The sequence below is a fragment of the Colletotrichum scovillei genome (assembly GCF_011075155.1).
Source record: "Colletotrichum scovillei strain TJNH1 chromosome Unknown Contig00010, whole genome shotgun sequence".
NCBI classification, from domain to species: domain Eukaryota; kingdom Fungi; phylum Ascomycota; class Sordariomycetes; order Glomerellales; family Glomerellaceae; genus Colletotrichum; species Colletotrichum scovillei.
In genome coordinates, this window is record NW_023336268.1 from 2,609,670 (window position 1) to 2,628,402 (window position 18,733).

The window sequence follows — 18,733 nt, forward strand, 5'->3', positions numbered from 1 at the left end:
TTCTCTATTGCTCATTTTGATCTTCACAAAACGCGCCGTCTCCCGTTAGCTACTGCATGAGGGATGGTTTGATTCATGTACAAATCAGGCAGGTCAATGAGATAATCTGGGGCAACCAACTGATAAGAAGACAAAGTGCCGACATAGCCGGTGTCGTAGTGGAGAAAATTGAGATTGATGTCACCGTCTTGGGTGAAATTAGCAAAAGCTTGTTTTGCTACCCCACGGCCAACCACGGACGTTGGACGGCTGTTCCGGTCGATGCACTGTCACTGTCAACGGCCGACTTACTTATCAAGTCTAGCGTCCAAGCCGAAAGTTTCTATGTAGTCCGATTCGAAAACAAAACCATCAGCTCTTCACCACAACCAACAGCTATCAGACCAACGTGATGGTCACAAGCTCAGCATGGTCAAACCATGTTTGGTCAATGACCTGTCCGACTCCAAGCCTCTTGAAACGTCTGTCTGATCCATTTCTGAGATCCGGCTCTATTTCTGCCAGGAACATCACGTTGGAGCCGTCAGGCTTTTCGTTGAATCCGTTGTTCGAAATCTCAGCAAGGTAGAATGGCTCAGCCGGCCACTCATTCAAGTCAAAGACCACCCACCCACCAGGCGTCGTATCTCTTTCAGAAAACAACTTGGTATTCTGCGTCACGAATCCACCGTACGTGATGGATCCTTTGGGATAGAATTCCATGAAGTAATAGTCATCCCCAGATCGAGTAGATGGATCTCCTTTCCTTCGTGCCTCCCACATCTTCAACCGGGCCGAAAACCTCCATGCGGACGCGGAGTCACTTGTCTTGACGCGATTCAGTTCACGAATGCAACTTTTCGCCGCACGAGCTGGTGCGAGGAAAGATACAGCTCCAATGGTAGATGTCCAGGACCAATGGGGTTGGTCCTGAAGAGCGAGCGGACGAGTCAACGTCACTTTCGCGAACCAAAGCAGCTGAATAAGTACGCAATGGGTATGAAACGCTTCGTGGAGCAGAGAGTCATCATGGAATACCCCGGAGGTGTATTCTTCGGCAATTCCTTTGCCAATCTCTGTAGCCAAGCCTAAGATTGCGACTGGCTTGTCCGACTCGTATGTTAGGCTTCTTGCAGCGTAGGTAGACACAAGATCGCACCAGTCTGCATAGAAACCTAAGATCTCTTCGTTATCTACTGACGAGTCGCTTTGTGGTTTTGCTTCCTTGGCTTGCCGATATCGCCTGGCGCTTTCAAAGAGCCTCTGCTCATCCCCCGATGTCTCATTTTCACCATCCTCGCATTTGAGCAAGGTGCGACACGCCCAGACCATTCGTGCTTTTGTAAAATGAATAATACGAGGGGATAGCATCCATTCTTGAGTAATCCATGCCCGACTCCCGAGCGGGGTTTCGCTGACCGTGGTATCCAGCGCGTCAGGAAACAGAGTTGCCGACATGTATTCTCCTTGATCCGGGTCTCCGTAGGGAAGACGGACGACCGGTTGCAGTGGAGGACGCGGTACAAAGCAGCCCTCGGATCCGTCTCTGGCACCGGACGCGGCGACAGTTATTTCGGCATCTTTGTAGATGCGCCCCATCTGAACTGACTCCTTGCGCCAGTCATCAGCGTCATCCTGTACGATGCATAGACTATCGATCCAGAGGTAACGTAAGCCGAGGAACCGTACAATCTTGATGGCATCTTGGAAGGTCTTGGGTAGACTGGCGAACTTGATAACGATACAATGCTGGGCTAGGTTGTGAGATGTAGTTGTCAGAATTCTTTGCTTTCCCCAGCAATGGCTTAGAGCGGCATAGAGGGCATGGACCCCGTTGGTGACCAGGAGTTTCGGCTCCTCTGATCCATCAGCCGGGCCAACGTCAAGGACTCTAGTGGGCAGTGGTGGCATAATGCTCGAGCCACTCTTTGCCAAGGAAGTTTCCGGGCCAGTAAATGCCTCGTTGCAATCCTCGTGATTGGTTTTGCAAGTATCGTACCAACGCTGTACCAGCTCGAATGCCTCACTCGAGCCGGAATCCGTCAATAGCCTCGTCCCGATAACATCTTGGTTGCGGGCAGGTGCGCTATCTATGATATGAACGTCTTAGCTTATTTTGGCAACCATGGACCTGTTTGTCTGTTGGAGCTCTTACAAGGGTCCGAGAATAGACTCATCTTGACTAGATCATAATCGTACTCAATGTCTGGGATATGCACATTGATGCCGAACAACATTGGAGGCTGCACACCGTCTCCAGGGGCGTCCTCTACCGTATCTGAATCATCGCCGACACCAAACAAGTATAGAGGCTCAGGTTTCGTGTTCGTGCGAAGTTGCTCGTCCGATTTGGGAGTCCTGCAATCCTGGTCCATAGCGAGGCGTATGAGCCTGCAAAAATCGCATACCTTGGCCAAATGAATGAGATCGTGTGCACTATCGATATGGCGATAGCCATAAGGCTGAGCCAAGGCTTGCGGGGTAATGCCCTTGCAAGCTGGACAGAGAGATGCCATGGTTGCAATTATCGAACCCAACCGAAGATTAACACACCTCGGTGATGGGGTTTGCAATACTTGGTGGACACTGCTGAGCACTAAACACTATGTCTTCAGCATTGTCCCGAGGAAATGGTGAGAGTGGTTGCGCGACATTTTGCAACTGCTACGTCTGTTCAAATGTCTTCCAACCGTTTAGCGCCAATCTTTCATCCATGTCATCTTGGCCAAGCTGGAACGCTGTTGGCTCAATGTCGCCAAAAATGTATCGTAAAGTGGAGTCACGACGTGGCCAATCTCATTATTATCTCGTTTTGGCTGTGATTTAAGAACAAAGTCTGGCTTTTTGGTCCTGCAATTATTATCAGATTTCACTGCTGCCAATTGTGACAGTCAATCATCCTACCCTGACATCTTGCTCGAATCGCGTGGTTGGAGGCGTGTTTCGTGAATCGATTATTAGTTCGCGACAGCAGGGACAGCAATAACGATAGTAAAGTAAGACTACGCCGCCAACATGAGGTCGGTCCGCGTTGCCGTAGAAACAATCAAATCAACGCCAGGCCTGAAGTCAACTTGATCAAGCGCAATATTCTCGGTATAAGAAAGTTAACCAGTTAAATCAGACATTTAACAAATTGAAATCAAGGCTGGGCATAACATCACGCGTCATCCAAGAATATTAATTTCTCAAGAGGAAAACAAGAAAGATTTTCTACGTGGCTCGTTTCTACACAACGGTAATTCCATCCAACTAACCTGTGGAAGTCAATGAATTGAACCTCGACTTAAGTTCAAACCTAACGAGTCCGATATTTAAAGGATTGTTTGATATGACCGGCAAGTCGATTAATTAGGTTATGTTCATGATATCGTTGGGATCAACGGGGTCCTGCGTCATGAACTTGTTATCTACCCAATATCCCATATAGACTCTCTTCTTACATGAAGCTCCAAGTTCCATAGAAATCAGTGGAATTCTGTCTGTTCTCAGCCAAGCCTTCGGGTTCCCTCACTTTCTCGGAGTTTCTTGCCATGCTTGGGAAAACCACCAACTAGTCAAGTCACCGCATGATACGTGGCGTTTTCGAAAATGGAGAGTGATCCGCGACCTTGCAGGAGCTGAAAACCAGATATGGCACTTGAAGCGGTGAGAATGCAACTCGAAAACTGAGGTGACTACCCTAAACCTTAGGGTCTTTTCTCGTGCCGACAAGATAGTAGTTGCGCAAGCTCCTCTTGATCAGGCGAGGGCGTCGACTCTTGACGTGTTCAGCCAGCCACAGGTTGAAACTTGTACCCAAAATCATACGACTCCCTATGCGTCTGAAGGGAGGTTGAAGTGATGTCACGCTCGGCGTATCAGTTACTTTGTGCGCATCCAGGGTCTATCTCCTGCCCCATAATGAAGCACATTGAGCCCACCAGCGGCCCGCTCCCGTCGGATTGTTACCCCGCACCTGATACCCACGCCTTGCATCCATACCCTGTCTTGGGAACGCCCGAGGGATCAACTATACACCTACCTTAGCTGGATTAACGATGATCGACTACCGGTAGTAAGCCTGCCTGCATCCTTGTGGCTGGCTGAACTGCAGACGACATCTGATATCGCTTTCCGACAAAGCTCAATTTCCGACATTGCTTCACGTCCAATAAGCACGTTACTCTCTGGAAACCAGCCAAACTGTAGGTAAGCACGTGGTAAGGTATGATGGCATTGAAATTGAACTGAGCTAGCCATCGTGTTAGCCACACCGTGGGTCTGATGCTTTCCATATAAGCCAGAGTCTTGGACTGCTCGATTGAGGATGCAAGTCTATCTTCATGCGTCTTGATGTCATGAATTATCGCCAATAATAATTGCGGCCAACTACTTCTTTGACTGTTCATTCGAGAAGGTTCAGAGGTATTCTTTAGTCGTCTCCGTCTCCGTATCCCTCGCCAGGAAATCCCTCTCTTCGGCCAACAGATCGGTTATTGGCGTCTATAATAAGTTGAGCGGTGTGACTTGATTATCACTGACGTCGGGCGCTCATATATGTCTTTCATTTCGCTCACTAGGTATGGTGAAACAAGGGACCAGCGGTAGATAGCAGAGGGTGTGTGGGTTTCCTCGAGGCCGATATTCTCTTGCAGATCTGATATAAGTGCGAGATTGGGTTCAAGTACTTGGTAACTGCCCCGCTCCAGCTACTGATCAACATCTCGTACAATCCTTGCTTAAGCATCAAGTTAAGCTACATATGTCCGTGATCATGCATGCAAGGTGTCTTGGGTCGGGAATGCACCAATCACACCCTTCACAGAAGTTGCGTGCTGGGAAGTAAGTCTCTCCTCGGCAGGATGGCTGTCAATTATCGTGCCCCGCCACTGTCACTGCTAAAGATGTATGGACATATTTTGATAGATGCGCGTGGGGCTCTTCGCTTGAAAGGGCGAGTTGCGGCCAATACCGCCAGGCTGCAGCTGTCGGCCATTTGGTGGTGTCTTGCCATGCACGAACTATTACATCTGGAAGTGATTAGCGAAATGCTGTTCTCAATCAACCAGACAAATAAGCCCTCCCGAATCAATACTGCGTGCCCTGTGATGCTGTCTTTCTACCATAGACTATCACCACATCCAAACCGGTGATCGCCAAGTGGTGTCCTCGACCCTTGTTGCCTGTTTGTGCTGAACGTGCAGGTCTCTTGGGAGAGTCCGGGTGGTCAGGGTTCCCGCATGAAAATCTATCGATGGGCTTTTGTTTCTCGTTTTCATTAATTTGTTTGTGCCTCTGTGCCTCAAAAGGGCAAAAAGAAGACAAAAGGAATTCCGTATAGATGTGTACCACGCACTGACACCACTGCAGCACACTCGCATTTGTGCAGAATACTATGACCTTGAAACACCTAAGCCTCAAGATCTCAAGGTCAAGTGTAATTCGTGTTTTCTTTCGTGTCACGAGTCGTTAAGTAAGGTAATACCGCGTACTTAATCTACGCTTCCACCCGTCCATGAGTCTTCAGTTGGTGCCGTCCTATGAGCAAATCTCTTCACTTGTCTAACATTCGCCTAGTACCCACAAGCCGTCGAATGAAAACTTGAAGGACATAAATCATGGCAGCGGGATTGAATCAAGGCCGGAAATCAGCGCTTTTAATAGGCATCGACATATACAACGACACTAAAACTAACTTACCCAACCTGCACGGTTCCGTCACCGATGTGGCTACCACGGAGAAATTCCTCACTGAAGTTGCCGGCATCTCCAACATTACCAAGCTCACCTCCCCGCCGGATCCATCCAATGACCTCCTCCCAACCTTCGACAACGTCACATCAAAATTCCAGGCTCTCGCCGATGACGCTCGCCCCGGGGACTTCATCTACATTCACTACTCGGGCCATGGCACTCGTCTGGCAACTGTCTTTGAGGATCTCAAGCGCGATACCACTCCCTTTGACGAGACTCTAGTCCTTGCCCGCAGCGACGGCAAGCTTGATCACCTTCGTGACGTCGAGGTTGCCTTTCTGTTGAAGCAGATAGCCGACAAGGGCGCGACGGTCACCTTCGTGCTCGACTGTTGCCACTCAGGCGGGGCCATGCGGGGAGCCGACGACGAGGACAGCGGGGTGCGAGGGTCTGAAGATATCCCGAAAGAGAGCTTCTTTTATTTCGACCGAAAGCCCATCCAGTCTGTGGAGGATCTGAAAGATGCCTGGCGCTCGCCACCGGACGGCGTTGACAACGCGGGCCGCGGTGGAAACGTGGAAGAGCACTGGATGACGTCGTCCGAGGGGATCAACTTTCTCGCTGCGTGCCAGCCGGACCAGAAGGCGCAGGAGGTGCCATTCAGGGCGACTGTGAAGAAAGGGCTGTTCAGTGATTGCCTAGACCGCGTCCTCAAAGACCATAGAGGGCCAGATCGCCTGCGCCAGCTGAGCTGCGAGGTCGTTTCCAACCTCGTCGCACAGAAGCTCAAGACCCACGAGTTGAAGAGTAGAACACAAGAGCAGCAGCCTGTGTTCGGGGGCCGGGGCGACTGCCACATATTTGGTGTTGAGAGCGTGGTGCAGCACATTGTGGTCGTCACTAGCGTTGGGGAGCTGTCGAGCGGGAAGCTTAAGGTGGGACTGACAGCTGGCGTGGCCCACGGCGTCTTAGAGGATGATGTCTTCGCCATCTACCCTAGAGATAGACAGCTTGACAGCCTTGCTGACTACACCGGGCCGATAGCTACCTGCACCGTGACTGCCGTGGAGAGTTTCACCTGCACAGCCCACATCCAATCGAAGGTTACTGACCTCAAGCAGAAGGAGGGCGTCCAACCCGGCTGCCAGGCTGTCAGTCTGCGCAGCATTTTGAAGGATCACGTTCTGCAGCCTAAGGGGGCCTGGGTGTCGGCTACGGATGACAGCGCTGAGCCAGTGGCCCAGAAAGTCCGGGATTGCATCAGCCGGAGCAGCTTTGTCGAGCTCAAAGACGACGGTGATTCCTTCTTCAAGGTGCTGGTGCAAAAAGATGGCACTTTCACCATCTCTTTCACCCCAAACCAAGTTGAAGCCAAGGTCGAAGACAAAGGGAAGCCCGAAGATGTGCTCTCCCACTTAGTCCACCTAAGCATCTTCTACAACATTTTCAATCTCGCAGAAGACAACGCGGCGCAGCAAGGACAAGGCCTGACTGTCAGTAAACTCGGCTATCTCGATCAGGGCGTCAAGCCCCCTCCCCCGCGGCAATTCAAACTGGGTGAAACCTCTTCGCTACTCAAGGATCTCAAACTGTTCCCAAAAGACTCAATCGACATGGTTACAGGCCAGGTTCTAGTGATCGAGGTAAGAAATACGTCGCTGGATAACGTTTACGTCGAGATCCTGGACCTGGAGCCGTCGTGGCGGGTGTTACGGGCGTACCCAATGCCGAAGAGGCAGCCGATCCTGACGACGCGAGGCCAGGGAACACTCTTCTTCATCAAGATGTCACCATCGGAAGGGGTAGAAGGCGCGGTCCAGCCCGACACGTTCGACCGGTTTGTTGTCCTGACGACAACAGAGGGCCGCCTTAATTTCCGTAGGGACGTCCTTCCGCCGCTGAAGCTTGTTGGGCAACAAGGACCTGGAATTGATAGCAAGAAGCCGGGTGTACTAGAGCCTGCTGATGGGAATGGTGATCGGGCTGGGAATGGGGTTGACGAGCCGCTGTGGTTTGTACAGAAGCTGGATGTGCGGGTGGTCGCGGAGGAATGAGTCTGTTGGACCCAGCGATGGATACCTTACATTCGCAATTGAGATGCTGTTGCTGAGGGTGAGAATAGTTCAACACAGCTTCTATGGCCAAGTAGTAGATGATGTTACTGGACCATTCTTAACGAGGTAGAGTCTTGATCTAGAGACATGTCACGACGACTGCTTTTCTTACGAGGTCGATTCTTTTCGGCAACGCTGTTGGTGCAATGCTCGCCAATGCTGGCTCGAAACGTACTTACTCAGATGGAATCAGTACTCTTGAGAGAACAGAGCTCAAGCTTAGGCACAAGGCATTGGGTGGAGTTCCGTCTGGTCTGGAATGGTTCACCGAATAATGAGGACTGGCGTGACCATTGAGATGTTTGTTGCTTGTGGACCTGATCACGAAGTCTTAGCTGCGTGAGCGGGCCGCTGCCGCCGGCACTAGCTATCTGTACACCCGACGATCAGAGGGTGCGGGGCATCTGATACATATGCCCTATTCGAACGACGGTTTTTGGTGGCGTACACGCTATTGATTCTTGCATATCAAATACGGGTACATACTTCAGCAACTCAGGTAGCCGAGTACTTTAGGTATATCTACTTAGTTGAACGCTGTATACGCGTTATCTTTTGTAACCCCGCGGCAAGAAGTATCCTTGAGGACTTCTGCAGGAGACCAGCTCGCCACAAAATGTGACGGCATCTTATAGTCTGCATAGAGTGATCTATGTCCTGCAAGAGAACCGAGCTGAGATGCAAGAGATATATCATTTAAATGAGAGAAATAATACAAGACAGATAGGACTCATGTCGAGGTGGTATGCTCTTAGATCATCGAGTGCGGGGTGATCTGCCGTGTAAGGTGGACCGTATGTATGCAATGGCCGAGGTGGAACGCAACTTCGAGTGCTGACGAGTTATTGTCGCTTGCGGGGTTTGTTTGCTTGTTTGCTGTTGAATGCTGGTTCCATGCGTGACGGGAAAGGACGCCTACTTCGCCGATCATAATCTCAACGCTGCTGGCAGTTTCCCAGGCTTGGCGGCTGTCCGACGATTCTGATGCTATTTCCGAAGGCATACAGGACGCTATGATGTCGTCGCCCAGGCGAACTTGATATATCAAGCCCAACTTTCAGCCACTCAGCCCAATTCCGAGCACGAAGTCAAACCTGCTCGGAACCTGAATTACCTATATACACAACTTCAACTAGCTTCTACCTGACTCCAAAGCAATTTCATCAGGTAATTTTCACCATGCCAGCCAACGGAACACAACCCGGCGTCATCGACGATAACCAGGCCAAACATGCTCTCGTCAGCTCGTGGTTTCTTGGCCCGCGGGCTGAGAATCTGGATGTCCTAGAGAGTCTCTTCCGTCAAGCTCTCAAGCGCCAGGAAGAGACTCGAATCGAACTCGCAGACGACGAAAGTGACAAGTACTTCTTCATTACCGAGGAGATGAAGGAATTAGACATCTACAAGCAAAGCATTCATAAGCTTAACAAGAGCTCGACGGACCTTTCGGGCAAGCTGGCGAAGCATTCTGTGCCGTTCTGGTCGCCACGGTACAATGCGCATATGAACATGGATACCACGCTAGCGAGTATCGTTGGCTGTAAGTCAGCGTTTACACAATAGTCTGAGGAGCAGTCTTTAACGCTGATGACTCCAAGACATGTCGACCATGATCTACAACCCCAACAATGTCGCAACTGAGGCAAGCCCATTCACAACCGAAGTTGAGAGACAAGTCGGCCAGGAGCTTTCTGAAATGCTGGGATACAATCGTCAGGACGAAGACCCCGCTCCCTGGGGGCATATTACCTGCGTAAGTAACTCCGCTGATACCCCTCCCGTTGGCTGTCATGCCAAAAAGCAGTAATCGGTTTTAACACGTAATCAATATTGTCAGGATGGATCTGTGGCGAATCTTGAGGCCATTTGGGCAAGTACGAATCCCCTGCTCCTCTTCACACAAGGCGTAAGGTCTAATCACACGATCTTTCTTCCCATATAGCCCGAAACCTCAAGTTTTACCCAGTTTCCCTCAAGCTCGCCATCGAGGAAGGGCCCCTCAAGTTCCTCAGCGCCGTCGAGCCACCCTTCAAGGTCGAGACGTGCAACTCAGGATCGAAAGAGTTCATGCAACTCACTATCAAGGAGCTCTTGAACTTGACGCCCTCTACCGTCCTATCCATCCCCACCCTATTGGGTGAGAAGTACTCCATCAGCCCAGGCTTTCTTCAGGACGCGCTCAGGCCGTTCCTGGTCCAGACAACAGGCAAAGATGACTTGGAGCGCAAGTTGAAAATCAACCCCGGAAAGTACATGATTTGTGCGACAAAGCATTACTCCTGGCCCAAGGGCGGAGGTGAGTTCCCTGATCATTCAGGATCGTGAGACTAGGCGTCCAAGTCGCTAAGATGCTCTATAAAAGCCATCTCGGGCATTGGATCAGAGAACTTCGTCGATGTCAACGTGGACAACGAGGCTCGAATGGACGCCGACGACCTCAGGACAAAGCTCAACGAATGCATCAAAAACAACACTCCCATCTTCGGCGTCGTCGCCATTATGGGCTCAACAGAGCATGGCGCGTGCGATCCACTCGCCGAGATCATCAAGATTCGTGATGAGTACCAAAAGAAAGAAGGAGTGTCGTTTGCAGTTCACTGTGATGCCGCTTGGGGTGGCTACTTTGCCTCGCTGCTATGGGGACGTGACAGCCGCGGCCCAGGCGACATCCCGTACGTGCCGGCGATGCCACTGAATCCATATACCAAGACGCAGCTGCAAGCCCTGAAGCACGCGGATAGCATTACGATCGATCCGCACAAGTAAGTCTTTCCTTCAAAGAGGTGTTTGACAAAATTTCTTGCCTTCTTTAACACTGACTATCACAGATCTGGATACATCAACTATCCTGCTGGCGGGCTGTGCTACCGAGACGGACGGATGCGGTATCTTCTTACTTGGACGAGTCCCATCGTGTTCCACCCCGGCGACGACAAGGGAAGTATGGGCGTCTATGGCGTTGAGGGAAGCAAGCCTGGCGCATCAGCTGTCGCTACCTGGCTTACCCACAAGTCTTTGGGCCTTGACCAGGAAGGATATGGCAGACTGCTCGGTGAGGCCATTTTCTCGTGCACAAAGGTCTGTTCAGCCCTCGCTTCCCTAAGTACTAACTTATAGGCATCTTTCGTGGGCTAATATCGGTATTTCTCCAACAGCTATACTGCCACTGGGTCACAATGACGCCGAAGCCCCAGGATCAGCCCGCTGACTCACTCATTGTTATGCCTCTCATCCGTCTCCCTTCGGAGAGAACGCCAGGCATCGGTGTCGAGGTCCAGAAAGACTACATCCGAAAGAATATCCTCGGCCGTGATAACAAGACACTGTTTGAGGACAAAAAGGCCTGGGATCTGCTGTGTGAGCTGGGAGGCGATCTCATGATCAATGCCTTTGCGACCAACTTCACGCTTGACAATGAGGTGAATCAGGATGTGGTGAGTCAACTTCCCCCCATTCAGACAGGGGTTCACCCTCCCATGTTGCATATAGACGCTGATGGACTGTGGTCAACTAGGGCGAAGCCAACTACCTCAACCAATGGATCTTCTCTAAGCTCTCCGTGTCATCCGAGAAGGACGTGGTCAAAGAACGACCGCTCTTCCTCACATCCTCCGAGTTCGGGGAGAAGGCCTACGGCAAGTGCCTCGAGACCTTCAAAATTCGCCTGGGTCTCAAAACAACCGACAAGGAAGGGAACGTCAAACCCTCTCGAGGCAGCCTACGCTTCCTGGTCAACGTGACCATGAGCCCATGGCCCACAAGCCCCGATTTCATGAGTCGCATGGTCGAGGAGTTCCGCAAGATTGCTGAGCGCGGTGTGAAGCGCGTCATCATCCGCAATAAGCGGACTCCCGACTTCCACGGTTTCGTCGTGCAGGGATTAGAGAAGCTCTACTTCACCCACATCGCCATGTTTAATATGGCCAACCATCGCAAGCAGCTCATTATCACGGCTAATCTCCCCGCGAACGTGCAGGCGCGGTACAAGGAGGAGCGCGGCAAAAACCCCGGCCAGTTTTACACCATTGCCAACGTGGAGAAAGAGATGCTTGAGAACCTACTCGATGGTCTGCTCAATCCTGATACCGCATCCAAGCTCAAGTTCAGACTGGACAAGGGAATCCCCGTGGGTGATACGCCGCCGTTGGAGGAGGGCTTCGCGCTGAGCAATGTGCGGGTGGTGGTTGATGAGTCAATGGCGCTCGCTGCGCTAGATGACGAGTACCCGGCCAAGATGCCCTTCTACCTCTACGGCAGCAAGAGTGAGGTTCACTTGGACCATGTTCTTAGGACGGCACCGAACGCGCAAATTAGCACTGACCTGGTCAAGACGAATCTGACTGAGCATCTCACTGACGAGCAGCTCAAGGAGGGTGTGGTTGTCGTGCTGGATGATGTGTTTGAAGCCAGCTTGCAGCCTTTGTAAGTGCCTCTTTCCCCTGAATGCAGCAGCCTTTCATGAGAACATGACTAACAACACACCTGCTTCAAACCACACAGGCCGACAACAGTACAGGAGTCAGACAAACAGAAGCATGTCCTGAATCTTGAAGCTCCAGGCTTCTCCCTGAAGAAGGGGTTCGACCACAAGGCGTCTGCGTACAAGACGTACGAGGAGGCCAAGAGTGGGAAGGGTCAATCCATTGCTACGGGAACTATTAGCATTGGCGACGCCGTCTTCGCCGACTGGGATGATGTCAACATGGACCCTGCTGCTGAGAATGACCATCAACACTAAGGTGATTCTCACCTCCATATGATCGGTTTGTGGTCCCCTTGGAAACCAGGACAAAGGAACGATATATGCGCGACTCTAGTGGTACATGTATCACTCATGGTGTGTGGGCTCGTAATCTAGTCGTATAAACGTAGATCTTAAGTGGTCATTCATACCAGGGAAGTTGTCGATCCAGGCTTCCGTCGTCAATTGTAACAAATCGAGCGACCCTGCAGTTTTAAGAGTCACTGGCCATGGGGAAGTTGTGATAGTGACTGGAGGCCTTTACGTCTTGATGGGGGTATGCCTTTCGGCCTAATTTAAAGTGGCAATTTCGAAACTGTAGACTTCAGCTTCTTGTCAGCCTTGGGAAACTAACGACAACTTCTGATTGCCCAAGGGTAGCACGGTCAAGGTTAGAGAATATAGGAGTATTACACTCACATCCCTCAAAGGATGACGTCGTTGAAGCTCAATTCCTGCATTGTTAACTCATGAGGAATACATCCTAAACCACTCTCAAGAGCCTCGCCTTTACGTTCAGACATGCCTCGTGAAAGTAGGTAAAGCACCACATGCAGTCTCACACCAGACTGTCGCTACAGCCGTCAATTATTATATTTGTGTCAGTCCGGTACGGGAATATGCTGCAACGTGTTTTTCTTGGCTTGCTTTGCTCGGTTCCTCTCAAATCATACGTCGTGGGTTTGGCAGGTTGTGGAGCTTTCGGATGCTACAGTGAGACAATGCCCAACAGAAAGGCCTGGTTGGGTACCTATCCTGCGACCAGTTAGCATAGCATGTGAGGCCGCCTCCCTCAGCTGAAAACTTAAATATTAATACTTGCCTGCTCGTTCGCCTAGCGAGACTGAGATCGACATCAAATCATGGCCCCTACGGCATAATCCTTTGCTTACCACGCCGAAACCACCTCGGTAGTCCACATAGAACGTTGAAACCCCTCAAAGAAGACCAAATCCAACAAAAGGCCATACAGACCAACACTTGCAACCAAAAATGGGTAACCCAAGCCTAGCCCACAGCTACCGCACTGCCATGCGCCGTCACCGCTTCGGCTACGCGCTCTACGAGCCAGCCCCCTTGTCCCGCTTGCGACCGGGTATGCTGGGCTACCTTGATGACGAATACCAGCGGTGGCATCCCATCCTCGACCTAGCCGACGCCGAGGCCGTCAAGGCCGCTGGGTTCGCCCCCTTGGGATACCTGCAGCGCAGCCCGCCTGACCCGCGCCGGTACGGGCCGCTGATGGCAGACAAAGTTACCGAGACAAACGTGGAGCTAGAAGCGGGCGTGGGCGGGGCGGCCGTGGGTCTGCCAGTCGAGTTGGGTAGTGTTTTCAAGTACAGCACCGTGGGCAGCTTTGGGGCCGTGTTGCTCTGCGGGGACGAGATCGTGTCCGAAGGGTTTGACTTTCGCGATCCGTTTCTTGCGTGGCTTCAGATCCATGCCAAGGTGCTGTTTGCCAAGTATCCTGATGCGAAGAAACATGGTCTCTGTGCCGTGACCTGGACTTACTCGTCGGCCGATGTTGGGATTACCACATGGGATAGCTCCGAGGGCAGTGCTACGGTTGGGTGTGATGTCGGCGCTGCTGACGTTGCTAAGGTCGGTCCTAAGGTGTCGTGGGTTAGGGGCGCGTCGAGCAGCGGCTGGTCAACTTGGAAGGACCAAAAACGCGTTGTCTTTTTTGCTGGCGTCAAGATCAAGACTGGGTTGTTTGGGTCTCTGCGGGAAGAGTCAGAGAAGAATTGGCGTGGCGGTGACGAGGCTTTCGTTGTCGATGATGATGAAAATGGCACCTACACGGTTTCGATTGAGCAATTTGGAGACGATTGGCATCGCATTCGCAGAGCTGGAGAGGGAGGCCATATTGCGCCTCAGGATTCTTATGATGAAGAGGAATAAGACCCATCGGCTATGAGGTTTTGAATACGGTTTATCATTTCATAACTGAGTTTGGGTTGATATCGCGGACAAAGGGGTTTGTTCAGGCGCCAAAGTGGACAAATGGAACCCAGAGCGAATTCATGGAAGGTTCCTCATCATCTACTCCGTCTCCTTTTCTAGATCCAGAACTCTGCGCAGTACGGCCCCCATCATTACCGTCATCGTTACCATCGACATTCTCTCTTCCTAGTATGGCGATCCCTTCTCCCTCATCATCTGGACCTGCAGCATCAATAGCACCATTGCCAGAGCCGCGGGTAGTTGCGCCAACCTGAACATCCCGTAGCTCCCCCAATGCTAGGTGAAGTCCTCGATGGACCGCTGCATCTGTCTTCCCCTCACTTCTGATCGTCTCATAAAATTTCCGAGCTACGTTGACGCAAAAGGGATCAGACACGGTCCATAGGGTGCCTACAACGTGACGGAAGCCCGCAAGTTGGCATGCGTAGCCGAGATGGATCCCTTCATCGACCAACCCAAGCACCTCATTGGCCCCTGTGGAACAAGCAGAGAGATAGGCAAGAAACGGTGGCTTCTCTTGCAGCTTCTCGTTGCGTAAGTCTTCCACCGTTAGCGGGCTCTTCTCCCAGTCACGGAGTAGGAGGGCACTCTGGGAGGGATCCGATGAGTTCGACGTGCCATGCCCCGCAAAATGAAATATATCGCATGAGCCGAGCTGTTCCAAGACACTTACTTTGTCTTGGACTGGCCGAATGGGCGTCGCATTCAAAGCCGGACAGAGTTTCTCCAGCATGGCGACTTCGGGCTCAGCGTACCGCAGTGGGGATCTGGATGGTGTGCTCTTCATTGAAACCAATAGCGCGTTGATGGGGCCGGAATCATACTGCTGAATCTTCTGGCGACGGCCGGCAAGTAGAGACTTTAGTGATGAGCTGTACGACGACATGACACAATCGAGAGCTGTTTCTCCAGAGTGCTTGTTGTGGTATCCAGCGGCATGCAGTGGTAAACTATTGAGGGGGCCAACCGGTATCCACCAAATATGCGGCCATGAATCTTCATCCAGAGGGAGAGGACGGTCAAAACCAAGTTCGTTGAGAACTGGATGCACTGCTGAGGACCACAGCCACTCCAACACCGAAGACAGCGAATCGGGACGGTCCTTCAGTCCCTTGGCGTACGACTGTATGTCTTCGAGGCTCAAAAGGGGAAGCTCCAGCAGCTTGATGCGGTGCTTATCAACGATAAAAGCATCGCACCGGAAGGAAGACACGTTTAACACAACAGCAGGATCCGTTTCTGCGGCTTCCATCAGCTGCTCAACGGTAGGCGGCATCAGGAATCTCTCGAAACCTTTCTCGCTGCGGATCTTGGTGAGAAGTTTCTCAAGGTCCATCTCTGCTCGGCGGCGAGCTTGTGAGCCTGACTCCAACGAGCCAGTCGTTAACAGTGCGGAGTGACCAGAATCCAACATGCTGCGAAGACGGGAAAGCTCATCTGCCCATTCTGAGTGTTCCTCTCGAAGGAATGACAAATCTGTCCGGAGATCAAGAACAAGGCCAGATATGACGCCTCTCCCGAGCTCCAGCTGTTGCAGAGCATACGAGGCCTCCTTCCCTGCATTCAAAGCGGCGGCGGCGGCGTTGGCGCCAAGGCCAGCGAATCGCTTCAGCATTTGTTGCTTGTTGACATTCTGCATATGTCGGGGGCTCAAAGCATGGAGAAGACCGAGAGCATGGTCAAGGTCCGATGAGATTTCTGTCCAGTATTGGAGTAGCAATGATGGATCCGAGGAATTGTGACTCTCCAGCTGTTTCTTGGCAACATCAGCAGCCCGAACCGCAGCCCTGATTCGAATCGTTAGTGGAGAAATCCGAGACTCCCATGCTCGCTGAAAGGCTTCTCTAGATTTCTCCAGATCCGTGACGTCGCCAGTGTGGTCAAATCGAGCATGCAACACGTCCCCTAAGTCAAGTTCCAGGTATCCTCTCTCGGGAAGAGTTTCTGGCAGACCACCGTGAATAACTTCTCTCAGAACATCAATGGCCTCGTCCAAGTTGGCAGCTTCGCCATATTGGTCGTACTTTTCCTTCAACAGATTTGAAAGAACGTTCGCCAATGCCGCGCGCATCCCCATGTCGTCGCCCTCAAATTTCTGAGCCGCTTGTCTACTAAGGTCGATTGCTTCTTGAATGTCCTGTGGATTCTTTGAACCCATGCTGAATCTCAGACCCAGGAACTGGCTGAGTCCCCTGAGCCAATTGGTCCGTTCTGGATGATTTGCACGCACCAGGCGCAGAGCTTGTCGTCCGCAGTCAACGGCATCGTCGAGATCGCTGAGGACACCGGTATATTGCGCTCGCCCAACAAGCCTGTTCGCCAAGTTAAACAGCTGGACAGGTCTCTCAGTATCATCATTGCTTATCAACTGCAGCACACTCTTCGTGTATGAAATGCTTGCACTGAGATCGTCGACATCCCCTTGTTGCTCGTAACGGATACCCAGCAAGGTTGCCAGGTAGCTTGTACCAACCACATAGTCTATCTGATTCTTTGGAATAAGCGGCACAGTGGCAGTGAGAACGTCGATTGCACGATCTAGATCCTCAATGTTCGCTGTTTGCTCGAACCGCCTCCCCAGAATTCGTGCTACAGTGTTGGAACCGATCGCCACACCTGGCCCGTCCCCCTGTGATTCTGCTGTCTTTACAGCGGCCTCAGCCGTGTTAAGAGCTCGCTCGGCGTCGTCTAGGTTATGTGTGAGCTCGAACAGCTTACCACGCGAGATAGCAAGCCGACGCAAAATCAGGGCAGTGTAACGCGAGTCCTTGGGTATCCTCTCCGCGGCATCTTCACCCACGCTGATGGCCCGATTGATGTCTTGCTTATCTCTCGTGTAGTCGTACCGGTTTTGTAGCATTTGGTTGAGGTTGACTAAAGCTAACATCCGCTGCTCCGTTTCTGGGCGCGTGGCTGGGACATCTTCTTCGGCAAGTTGCACAGCCCTGTTCAGGTCGTTCACGTTTGCGTCGGATCCCGTTATCGAGAATCGCTGATAATATGCGTAGGAGAGGTCGCCCAACAAAGTCGCACGGAACGCATGCTTTTCTGGCACAACCGATAAAACCTGTTCGTTCCACTCGATAATCAGACTGACGTCTTGAAGCGATCCCATGGAAACACTAGGAAGCTGTTTAAAAGCTCTCTTGGCAGCATTGATGGCTTTTTCAAGTGCTTGCTTTACACCCAGATCATCTGGATGTTGGGAGAGCACCTCCGCAGGCTCGCGGATGGCTTCGACAATCTCCGCAATGTTCTCCATCGGTTTTTGGTGGGTCTGGTTGACGATCAGACAAATGCAACAAGAGAAGCGATTCAGGGGAAGTCAGTGTAGGTGTTGAACAAGATAAGATCAGATCCAACTGCACATCGCCTGACCGTCGCAATATTCGTGCACGACGTTCGATACTGAGATTGGCAGCTTCAGAGGTTAACACCAGTTTATTATAACCGTGCAACGGATGCTTTCAGCCAATCAAGAGCTGGGGCTATGTGGCCTTGTTTTGGACGCGATGGCAGCAAGGGAGGAGCTTCGTGTACGGCTGACCTCCCGAATGGTATGTGGCGTTCTTGTTGTCACTTTGTCTAATGCCGTGGCGGCAAGGGTGCAGCAGCCCTTGCGGCTGAACTCCTAAACGGTACATGGCGTGGAAAGCCGCAGGCATGCTCTCGGTACACACATTAGTAGAGACACCGTGGGATGGGTGCGAGAGTCAAGAGTTCATGGTCCTGCTGCGTGAGTGGTATGGAATGTGAAGAATGGGTAGAAGCCCAAGATTTCTCTAGAAGATGTATTAGGTAAATGGAAGAGTGGTCTAGTGGACCACACCACCTTCTATATCCATATTATTTACTGAGCGCTTAGAAGTCAACGCTTCCGAATTACACGAGATACTAGAGAAAATTCTGCCAAATTGTGTTATAGGCTACTATGCATTTATGTTGTCTCCAGGTATCACTGATTCGCTCCAAGCAGATTCTCAAGTCTTGAGGCTGGATGCTGAAGGGAAAATATCTTTGAGAGCCATTTGTAAGCGCACTGAATGAATGACTAGCTAGTCTTTGGATTGCTTCTTTCAGATTCTCAGAGAAAGGGGTTCGGCAAATAATCACTAATCTCTCCATATAACTCGCACGACGCTCTAAATGACTTGGTTTATAAGCAAGTAATAACGGGTATCCTTGCAATGAGGAATTCCAGCCTGTATTTAAAGCAACAGGCTGCTAAGAAAGACTAGTTCATCCCAAGGCTCTCATC

General features: G+C 51.4%; 5 protein-coding genes across 5 annotated transcripts; 3 read left to right on the top strand and 2 right to left on the bottom strand.

Annotated features, from left to right (window-relative positions):
* Positions 1-378: 378 nt before the first annotated feature.
* Positions 379-2,354, bottom strand: HER10_EVM0002045 (uncharacterized protein; the record flags this gene model as incomplete). Its single annotated transcript, XM_035471772.1, has 2 exons — positions 379-2,069; positions 2,135-2,354. The coding sequence occupies 2 exons, from the start codon at positions 2,352-2,354 to the stop codon at positions 379-381; spliced, it is 1,911 nt and encodes a 636-aa protein (XP_035327655.1).
* Positions 2,355-5,579: 3,225 nt separating this feature from the next.
* Positions 5,580-7,709, top strand: HER10_EVM0012611 (uncharacterized protein; the record flags this gene model as incomplete). The annotated part of the gene is made up of 1 exon (XM_035482004.1): positions 5,580-7,709. One exon carries the CDS (start codon positions 5,580-5,582, stop codon positions 7,707-7,709), a length of 2,130 nt encoding a protein of 709 aa, XP_035328625.1.
* Positions 7,710-8,863: 1,154 nt separating this feature from the next.
* HER10_EVM0004220 (uncharacterized protein) lies at positions 8,864-12,507 on the top strand (the record flags this gene model as incomplete). The annotated part of the gene is made up of 9 exons (XM_035473872.1): positions 8,864-9,309; positions 9,368-9,522; positions 9,607-9,643; positions 9,712-10,065; positions 10,132-10,531; positions 10,598-10,847; positions 10,925-11,203; positions 11,284-12,191; positions 12,270-12,507. Exons 1-9 carry the CDS (start codon positions 8,949-8,951, stop codon positions 12,505-12,507), a joined length of 2,982 nt encoding a protein of 993 aa, XP_035327872.1. The 5' UTR covers positions 8,864-8,948.
* An 885-nt stretch (positions 12,508-13,392) lies between these two features.
* On the top strand, positions 13,393-14,412 carry HER10_EVM0013055 (uncharacterized protein; the record flags this gene model as incomplete). Its single annotated transcript, XM_035482426.1, has 1 exon — positions 13,393-14,412. Exon 1 carries the CDS (start codon positions 13,504-13,506, stop codon positions 14,410-14,412), a length of 909 nt encoding a protein of 302 aa, XP_035328662.1. The 5' UTR covers positions 13,393-13,503.
* Positions 14,413-14,494: 82 nt separating this feature from the next.
* HER10_EVM0000356 (uncharacterized protein) lies at positions 14,495-17,737 on the bottom strand (the record flags this gene model as incomplete). The annotated part of the gene is made up of 1 exon (XM_035470141.1): positions 14,495-17,737. The coding sequence occupies one exon, from the start codon at positions 17,735-17,737 to the stop codon at positions 14,495-14,497; it is 3,243 nt and encodes a 1,080-aa protein (XP_035327507.1).
* Positions 17,738-18,733: the final 996 nt, after the last annotated feature.